Consider the following 10,901-nt stretch of genomic DNA (forward strand, 5'->3'; position numbering starts at 1 on the left):
AAAATTAAGCTTATGTCTTTTATAAATCAGATGATGCAATTGATAGGATCTGATATAAAATACAAAATTTTAAAAATAAAATATGATTTTATTTAACAATAATATATATTTTTATTTTTATATTATTAATAATATCTATGCATTTTTATGAAAGTAATGATATTTATATTGTATTTTTAAAATTTTTTTCTTTTCTTTAATATATAATATCATTATTTTTATAAAACTTTTATGTAATCAAATTTGAATCGTAGTTGCCGGCCTTCGGGCAAAAAAATTCCAATAGTCAATTTAAAAAAAAATTATTCAAAATAAAAGATTATAAATATTAAACTTTTAAATTAATGTATTAATTTTAAAATTCTTCAAAATTTTAAAATCTCTCGTTCTTTTTAAATTTGTTATGTGTCCTAAATATTTAACAAGAGCCAAATAGGCTTTGTCCTTTCACACCAACCACTAAACCGATTGTTTCTATAATCTTTTAGCCCATTTTCATCCTCCTCTCCGCTCAGTTTCTCTTAACTCCCTTTCTTTCTGGTAATTTTTTTACTAAGCGGAAGGTCCAAATTTAATGTTTGCCTTGTACTATTGGCTTTCTATTAATAAAATTGATCTTTTGGCTGAGAAAAAAAATATTTTATAGGTTTTTTTTTTTTTTATTTTATACATGAGATTATAAGGATTTGAATCATAATTATTAAAATTAAGAGTTTAATAGGTCACGTGTTGATCATTTGTAGATTTTTTTTTTAATTTTAGAATTTAGAATTATAAGTTATACAAATCTATAGTATGAATTTATAATGTATTGTATTTATTTTTGTTAATGTGTTTATTGTTAATTTTAAAGTTTGAGATTTGAACTTCTAATTGGGAGTTTGTTTCTTCTTGATTTGTCATTGTCATAGTTCTGAAGTACGAAAACAGGAAACGAAAATGACTTATATGAAGTTTTAAAGATGAAATTTATAAATTTTTTTATTAGAAATAAGTAAATAAAAATTAAAATAAAAAATCAAAACTGATAAATAAGTAAATAAAAATAAAAATTGAAATTTAAAATCGATAGATTGAAATGTTTCATCATATAGATCAAGTGTGCAAAATTTGAAAAAAAATTTAAAAAATTTTGATATATTTATTAAATAATATTCTTAATAAAAGTATTAACAAAATTTTTACTATTAAATAAGTATTGATAAAACTTGAATTATAAATAATATTTTTAATATTATTGATCTTTACATTAAACTCTCTTAATCTATCAATTTAAATTTTTTATTAAAATTTTTGTTTATTCATTTATAATAAAAAACTTTATGAATTTTATTTATGAAATTTTATATAAATTTTATCCATGGGAACTACGGCCTTTGGTCAACTTTTTTATTGGATAAATGGCTGGAAGGTTGTCCTTCGATAGGATGAATTAATTGAGGAAACCAATTGGATACTAAGGAAAAAGCAAAGAGTGACGTTATGAATTAATTTAATTCAGTTAATTTATTTAATCATTTTTAAGAGTTGTATTCAACTTCTAATGCATGTAATTCTCTCCTCTATTCAGTCTCTTTCCTCTACGCGGCCTCTTATCTATAAAAATAAAGTCAGCAGCGTAAACATTTCATAAAGGAAATAAAACGTGAATAAGTTAAGTCATTGCAACTTGTCATAGAACTGAACATTTCTCAAATTTGTTTGCTATAAATATCACTTCCACAAATACTTAATTAAGCACGTCACACTCAATATTCTTTTCCACCATCTTTCCTTCATCTAGATTTTGCGCCATGGCAGCACCATCCAATACTTCTCTTGCATTTACTGTCCGAAGATACGAACCCGAGCTTGTTGCTCCAGCCAAGCCCACACCACATGAATACAAATTATTGTCCGACTTTGATGATCAAGAGATTCTCCGGGCGCAAGCTCCGGTGATCCAATTTTATCAGTACGATCCCTCCATGCAAGGGAGGGACCCTGCTAAAATTATTAGGGAGGCTCTTGCACAAACCCTTGTGTTTTATTATCCATTTGCTGGTAGACTAAGGGAAGGGCCTAACGGTAAACTTATGGTGGATTGCACTAGTGAAGGTGTGTTGTTTATTGAGGCCGATGCTAATGTTACCCTTGAAGAGTTTGGTGATGCACTTCAGCCTCCATTTCCTTGCTTTGATGAGCTCCTTTATGATGTTCCAGGTTCTGCAGGGATGATAAATTGCCCATTGTTGTTAATTCAGGTACCCTTTTTTAGCCAAGGTCTACTATGACATCACATTTTTTTTCTTCTTTTGAGTTCAATTAAACAACATGGGAATGAATTAACTGTCTCCCAAGATGTATACTTGGACTAGAAACCAAGATCACAATTTTTTTTTTAAGTAGACTTCTTAATTAATAGATAAAACAGAGACTACGTCATCATCCTGGAATAGCAAGCAATAAGTAGCCAGACCTCACGAAAAGAGAACAAAAGGAGTAGTTTAAATCGCTAATTTACAATTAAAAAAAATTACTTCATAGAATTTTGAGTTTTATTAACATCTGAATTTTAAAAATATGAATATAAAGTTATGATGTACTAAAAAAATGAGTTTTAAAGATATATTTAACATCTCATATTGTATTTCTGTTGATTTTTAAATTCTTTTAAATAAAAAAAACAATTTTCTATTATTAATTGATTATAGGTAACACGGCTAAAATGTGGTGGTTTCATCTTTGCCATCCGCTTCAACCACGTCATGACCGATGGCGCTGGCCTAATACAATTCATGTCCACCGTGGGCGAAATGGCATATGGCTTGGTTACACCCTCGATCCCACCCGTATGGGAAAGGCACCTCTTAGATGCTCGAGACCCACCAGGAGTCACGTTCACACACCACGAGTACGACGAAGTGGAAGCCACCATTAGCACTCCGTTACCGGACAACCTGGTCCAACGTTCCTTTTTCTTCGGTTCCAATGAAGTTCAAGCTCTTCGCAGGCTCCTCCCACCCCGCCTTCGTCAATGCTCCAAGTTCGAACTGTTAACAGCTTGCTTATGGCTTTGTCGAACCATTGCTATAAATCCTGACCCTGACGAAGAGGTGCGCATGCTATGCGTTGCTAACACACGTTCCAAATTTAATCCTCCATTGCCATCGGGATATTATGGTAATGCCATCGTGTTCCCAGCAGCAATGACAACAGCTAGAAAACTTTGCCAGAATCCATTGAGGCATGCAGTGGAACTAGTGAAGCAAGCCAAGGCAAGCGTGACGGAGGAATATGTGAAATCAGTCGCTGGTTTGATGGCGATTAGGGGTAAACGACTGCACTTCCCAGCAGTGATTGGTTCCTTCATGATATCAGATCTAACAAAACTTGGATTCGAAGACGTCGATTTCGGGTGGGGTAAGGCAGTGTTTGGAGGACCAGCAAAAAGTCTTGGAGTGATAAGCGTTTTCATACGAGCCAAGAATATGAAAGGCGAAGTTGGAACTTTGGTGCCGATTTGTTTGCCAGCTCCGGCCATGGAAAGATTTGCTAAGGAATTGGACAACATGTTGAAGGGTAAATCATTTTTTATTTCATCTGCTATGTGAAAGAAATAGAAATGTGACATGAAGAGAGAATGTGTGGTATCATGATACTCTTCTTTAAATTGCAAGGCTCTTGCCCAGTATATGTTTCTTCCCCAATATGTAGTAGCTAATAACCACTTCATGATAAATATAAACGAGGAACAATTAATTTAATGATTTCAGAAGAACAAAAACAACTTTATGCACTTAAGGTTGTTGATTAGCAAGTTGAGATTAATTACGTAGCATAATATTGCATTTCGAAATCAAATTTGGATCTGAATTTTTTTCTTTAGACATTTAGATTTAAAATACAAGAACATGAAATTTTATGTTATGATGAATTTAAAATTAGATGTTAAATATTATTTTACGATGTTTCATATTATAAATAAAAATTATAATTTAAATAACTTTTAACATATATCAAGTAGTATATTCATGGAAGAATCAATAAGCAAATCAATTAACTAAACATATTAACATTAAGTTGGATTAAACTTGCATATTAACATGGCTTGGACGCGAGAGGTAAAGGTTTCAAGGCTTTCTCATTACTATTGAGATTAGATGTCATTGATGGAAATTAAAATTTTAAACATTAAGAAGGGGTAAATTTTTATTGAATCAGATTTGACAAACACTTAGCTAAAGGTGAGGTAGAGTTGGATTTTGTGATTAGGCGGTGATGAAGAGATTAAAGAGAGTAGATTTTTTTTAAAAAAAATTTGGAGTAATTGGATTTCGACTGTGATACGAGCAGGACTTCAATATTCAGCAACAGGAAAAACATGAGATTTTCTTACGCGATTAGCGTACGAGTAACCATACGATATTTGTGGGAGTTTGTTGGACTAGATATTGAAGATGAAGAAGATTGTGTTGGGGAAAGAGCTGAATTTAGTGTAGAAAGGGAATAAGGGAGAAGTAGTTTGTGATGTAGAAGAAGAAGATTTAACATCAGAAAATGAAAATTGCAATTCATTAAACACAACATGTTGTTTGGCCAAAAAAAAATAAAAATAGAGCACAACATGTAGAATTTTCCTAAGCAATATGAAGACATTTATGATATGTTTGGTATACAAAATCATAATAAAATAGGATAAAATGATATTATTAACAAGATTATATTAAATAATATTATCTTATCTTGTATTTAATGCTTGTAAGGATTAAAATAAGATAATTTGTTTATTAGTTAAAATTATCTTTCATCGAAGTTTATATAATTTAAATTATTGATTTAATTTTTAAGGATATAATAGAAAATGTAAATTCTATCATATAGATTAAAAATAATTTTTTCTTCTTTGGGAGGACTGAATCATCTTATATCAAGAGGATGATTAATTTTTCTTATAATCCTATTCTTTTTTTTAAATATAAATTAAATAAAATATTATCATAGTGTATAGATCCGTTGACCTATCACTAGATATAAATTTAAGAATCGACATCAATATTTTTTTCTATAGGTGCAATCGACCAACTAATTGAATCTATCACATTTTAAAAAGAAGTCCCTAGCTTAACTTAAATATCTCTAACTGACAAATTTTAATCCACAAGATCAAATTTTAGGTTCGAGAGTATAGTTATGTGTAAAAAAAATTATAGCACCCTCATAGTGCCTTTCTAAAGGATTATTAATTTGATTTTAAGTTATCAAAATCTTAAAACATATTTATAATTTATCAAATAATTTAATATTAGATAATATTATTAAATTACTCCATAATTTAAGAATATTTTTTCACTTTAAGAATATTCAAAGAGAATATTTGTTATATTTTGAAAAGATTTCATTATCGAATTTGTTTTACTTGTGGTAGTAAATTTCTATAAACATAATTTTGTTGTCAAAAATATTTTCTAATATGTTGTAAAATTTTTTGTTGAAAATTATTTTTTAATATATTGGTAGGATTTATGAAAAAGAAATTATATATTTTTTCAAACTTGAGTTTTATTAAAAATTATAAAATTTTTTAATATATTGGTAAAACTTTATTTTTTAAAATAAAAATATTAACCTTCCAATATGTAAGTAGGACTTTTTTATTTAAATATGTTTTTATAAAAATATTTAAAAATAAATAAATAAATAGATAAATAAAATAAATATAAAAATAAAAATACTAAGATTCAGCTCGGCTCGATAGCTTGAATGAGCGACTTTAAACATAGTAAGTAATTAAAGCTGGCGAGGCTCAAAGCTCGACTAAGGGTGCGACTCAACTCTTAATGAAAATGGGACATGGGTTGAAATCCGGGTCACGATCAAGTCGAGCGTAAATGTGGTAAAACATGTAGATCCCAGGCTTCTTAATCTCCAAAACGATGTCATATACATCAAGTATAAAAGCCTTAACTTTTTATTTTTCCTCTCAGATTTTTCTACGCTCTTTGTCTCCAAAATATTTTTTCTCTACCTCTCTTTCTAGATCTTCAAATGGCAAATTCAAATACACTCAGAAAATGATGAAAATCTTCGCAAAAAGACCAAATTTCAGATTTCGATTATTGAAAACTTAAAACTTAACCAAAAAATTCAAGCATATTTTCAGAAAAACCCAGAATCCAAAAATTTCCAAAAAATCTCAAAAAATTCCCTAATACCAGAAATTTCAAAACGATGCCGCAAATCAACCCAAAAACCACAATAAAAATTCCAGAACCAAAAATTGCTCACTAAACCTAAATTCTAGAATTAGAACACAAAACCAATAAAACCCTTAATGCCTGAAATTGCTAGAACCTGCCTAGGAAATTTTCTCTATTCTCCCTGTATATATTCCTATCTATGTTGGAACACGATTCATATAGGGATTTGATCCCTTCAATTTGGGAAAGAATTAATTTAGCCAAATCAATGACTTTCTTTGATTTGAATTTTTTTTTTTTTTTTGTGATTTGATTTCTTTGACTTTTCTAAAATCATTCAACCCAAAAATCTGCAATTGGTTCCCCTTGTAAAGTCCATGATTCAATTTTCATTCTTGATTTGATTTTGGAGACAAGATCTCAAAACTTTGTTATTTTCTTTCCTTTATGTTTTATTTAGTTTTTATTAAAGTAATAAAATAAAAAAACAAAATAAAACTATCATTACAAATCCTATTGCCAGGCCGAACCCCAACACAAATGGAAAAACCAACAAAAACGTCTACTGGGCCCAAAGCCCAAGAAAAATAAAATATCTTCTGGGCTTAAGCCCCAATACCAATTAGATAGTTCCATTCGAAGTTTGAAAGACCCAATAAATATTTCTAACGGTCTAGCTAAATATCTTGATCATTTGATTTAAAACCTCAAATGAAATAGGATGTCTATAAATACAACTGATTATCACTTGATCAATTGATATGTTATTGGAGTTGACACTTGATTGTTATAAATTTAAAAGAGTTTTGCCACGTAATATCCTCTTTAACTAGATATATAGCAGGGGATTTAAAGGTAGATTAAGATTTAAAAAAAAAACTCATTATAATATAGAATAATTATAATCCTTTATGATAATTTCGACTATAACCAAGAAAGACACATTTCAATGGTCCATATTGTAGTTTGTTAGAATTATAAAACCAAATTTATGTTTTTCATTACTTTTTTTTTTTCAAAATATCATTTATAATTATTATAGTATAATTAATTAATTATAATTTAAAATTACATCAAATTCACATTTATAATAAGTGATGGATTCTTATATAATTTTTCATTATAATTGAATAATTACAAAATTGCAGTCAATAGAACTCTAAATAAAATGCTCAAAAAAAAAAAAAAATCCTAATTTTAAACATTAAGAAGGGTTAATTTTTATTGAATTGGATTTGACAAACACTTAGCTAAAGGTAAGGTAGAGTTAGGTTTTGTGATTAGGCGGTGATGAAGAGATTAGAGAGAGTAGTTTTTTTTTTATTTTTATTTTTTATAATTTCTAGTAATTGGATTTCAACTGCGATACGAGCAGGACTTCAATATTCTGAATATGGAAAACATGAGGTTGTCTTACGTGATTAGCTTACGAGTAATTATACGATATTTGTGGGAGTTTGTTGGGAAGAATTTTATGTATGTTGGAATAGATATTGAAGGTGAAGAAGATTGTGTTGGCGAAAGAGCTGAATTTAGTGTAGCAATGGAATAAGGGAGAAGTAGTCTGTGATGTAGAAGAAGAAGATTTAACATCAGAAAATGAAAAATGAAATTTAGTAGACACAACATCTTATTTGGCCAAAAAAATGGAAAACAATGTGTTGAGATATGTAGTATTTTCCTCAAGCAATATGAAGACATTTATTATATGTTTATCACATAAGGTTAAAATAGGATAGGATAATATGATATTATGAATAAGATTAGATAAAATAATATCATTTTATCTTATATTTGATTTGTGTAATAATTAAGATAGGATAATTTATTTATTAGTTAAAACTATCTTTTATCAAAGTTTATATAATTTAAATTAATAGTGTAATTTTTAAGAGTATAATAAAATATATAAATTCAATCTTATAGATTAAAAAAAAAAAACATTTCTACTTGAGAATGATTGCATCGTCTTATATTAAGAGAATGATTAATCTTCATTATAATCATATTCACTTCTTTAGACACAAACTAAATATAATATAAGATGATCATTATTATTTATAATCATTTAGACTAAAACCAAGAAAGATACATTCCAATGGTCCAGATTGTAGTTTGTTAAAATTCATGTTTTACATTACTTTTTAAAGAAAGAAAATCATTTATAAATATTGCAATATAATTAATTAATCACAATTTGAAATTATATCAAATTCACACTTACAAGTGATGGAATTTTATATAATTTTTTATTATAATTAAATAATTACAAAATTACCGTCAATAGAACTCTATTAAAGAGAACTCAAATTAAAATGCTCCAAAAAAAAAAAAAATCTTTGTAATAACCGTCGTTTATTAATATATATGCTATAGATATGTCCTACGGATGAGGATACAGCCTTGTTAAAATCGTACATACATTGGGTTTTTCGTTGCTTTTTTATTTTTAATTCTGTGTATGGTGACCCCTCCAATGCGAAATATTATAGATGGTGCAATCCATCCCTTTTGTTTAATCCAATCCGTAGGATGCTTGATTCCAATTCAATTCTTCATTTATCTGAGTTCAAAAGAAAGTGATAAAAGGAAGAATTATATATTGAGGCAAAATGTTTTAAAGTATTTTGAACTTTATTCAATGAAAAAAATATTTATCAAGAGCGAAATAATTTTTTATAATTATTAACAAAAAACTTATAATTATCAATTAATTTTTTTTTAAATTAATCGACTTCAAAATGCTAGTTCAATAATTGACAAAAGTGAAAATTTCCTCGTTAGATTGTAAAAATCTAATTTGTTAAGCTCTAACAGGATTTTGGTAGTGGCATATTATCCAAAGAATAAAAACTAAAAAAAAATTGAAAATAAAATTCTTTTAGATACTTTCAAAATTTTTTTTAAGACTCTTTCATGAATAAAATTAATAAATCTATTAATAATTTTTTATTTATATTATAAATATACATCTTTAAAAAATTTTAGATCTGTCACTAAATTTTTATTAAGTTGAATACGATCTATTGAGATAGTTTTTAACCTTAAATTAAATCGGTTCATGATGAAGTTATATTTGATTGACAGTGTCTTTTTTATATTTTTTTATAAAAATGATGATAGGTTAGTTGGGAATAGGGCTAGTAGAAGTGGCGGTTCAAGAAAGGAAAAAGAAATAGAAAAAATAAATTAAAGGTAAAGTAGTAATTAAAGTTTCATGGATGCAAACCATAAATAATGTGAATCCATTATCCTATTTTATAATTCCCTTGTGGTTTACCAAATGGTTTTACACACGTTGGCGGAGATGTTGATATAAGAAAGGTTTGGGAAATTCTTTATTTAATAAAAAACAAGAAATCAGATTACTGTTCAAACAAGAGTTCCCAAAATAAGTATAAATCGTTGAAGTGTACACTCATTCTAAATTATTCCCGCAGTCCCGCTTAACGTTTTTTTTTTTTGTTATCATCTGCTGGTTGATAAATGAAATAGAAGAGGCGAATATGATGGTGGGTATCATAGTTTCATGAGGAAACTTTTAGCTGAAGAGGAAGTATGGTAGCCAAAAGAGAGCAACAAGCAAAGAACGGGAAGATTAAGCACCGAAAGAGGCCAAGGTTCATCGTACAGTCGCAGCTATTGATAAAATATTAAATTCTTAATTTTAATAATAAGTTTGAATCTCAACAGGATCAAATATATATATAGTCAAGGATCACTTGAGGGTTAAGGTAGAGGAAGTTTGCAAGTAGGCAAGATCGGACTATGGTAAAGGGTTCTGAATTAGTTGCATACTTGCATAGCAATCAAACTAACCAGTCCTGGAGTGAGAAGATCTGTTTATAAATTTAAATAAGAGACATAGAGAAAGAATTGCAAGTGAATTCTGGTTTAGTGGTGGGTTCTCACGACTTGAACAGCTTATGGTTATTTGTCGTGATGGGGACTCTTCTGTAAGTTGTGTGTGTGTGTGTGTGTGTATAACACACTTGCACATGTTTTTTTGCTTTTGAATTATAAATAACAGGAAAAAATGAGAGCGAATGGTGTTTCAGAGAAAAGGGTGGGAAGGTTTAAGCGGCCAAACATGTTACATATGCGGAGATGATGTAGGACTGACAGCCGAGGGAGAACTATTCGTGGCCTGCAATGAGTATGCCGTCCCCATATGTCGGGCTTGTTATGAATACGAGCGCAGGGAAAGGAATCAAGTTTGCCCTCAATGCAAGACCAGATTCAAACGTCTCAAGCGTCTCTCACTAGTGTGAGGGTATATTGTATATTTTCTGGGACTCTGTTAGAGGGAGGATAACGGAAATATTATCGTGGAATGTTTGTGATCTTACCAGAGGCATGAAAGTCAATTAGTTAGGAGCATGATAAGGGAATGTAATATTGAAATGTTGTTGCTGCAGGAAACTAAATAGGTTTCTTGTGATTTTGGAGTTGCTGAGAAGATCTGGCTGTTTTTTTTGGGGGATCTAGTCTTGCTGAAGGAAGATCGAGTGGATTAATAATGATTTGGGAAAAACTTTAACTTCAGCGGTCATCAAGAACATATTTGTGTACTGGTTTATGAGTATGCCCCTAATGGCCAGTTGGAAAAAGAGATTAAGGAGTGAACTGGCTGCGTTGAAGCATGAAATGGGAGGAAATAAATGTGTGGCTGGCAATTTTAATACTATTAGGTGTTCAGATGAGAGGAGGGGGTGCACTTCT

At 29.2% G+C, this 10,901-nt stretch overlaps 1 protein-coding gene across 1 annotated transcript; it reads left to right on the top strand.

The window, feature by feature from the left end:
* Positions 1–1,778: 1,778 nt before the first annotated feature.
* LOC111276938 (benzyl alcohol O-benzoyltransferase-like) lies at positions 1,779–3,689 on the top strand. The gene is made up of 2 exons (XM_089764348.1): positions 1,779–2,243; positions 2,694–3,689. Exons 1-2 carry the CDS (start codon positions 1,794–1,796, stop codon positions 3,591–3,593), a joined length of 1,350 nt encoding a protein of 449 aa, XP_089620474.1. The 5' UTR covers positions 1,779–1,793; the 3' UTR covers positions 3,594–3,689.
* The last annotated feature ends 7,212 nt before the right edge of the window (positions 3,690–10,901 follow it).

This window comes from Durio zibethinus, chromosome 7, assembly GCF_047325235.1.
Source record: "Durio zibethinus cultivar Kanyao isolate XHJ-2024 chromosome 7, ASM4732523v1, whole genome shotgun sequence".
Taxonomy (NCBI): domain Eukaryota; kingdom Viridiplantae; phylum Streptophyta; class Magnoliopsida; order Malvales; family Malvaceae; genus Durio; species Durio zibethinus.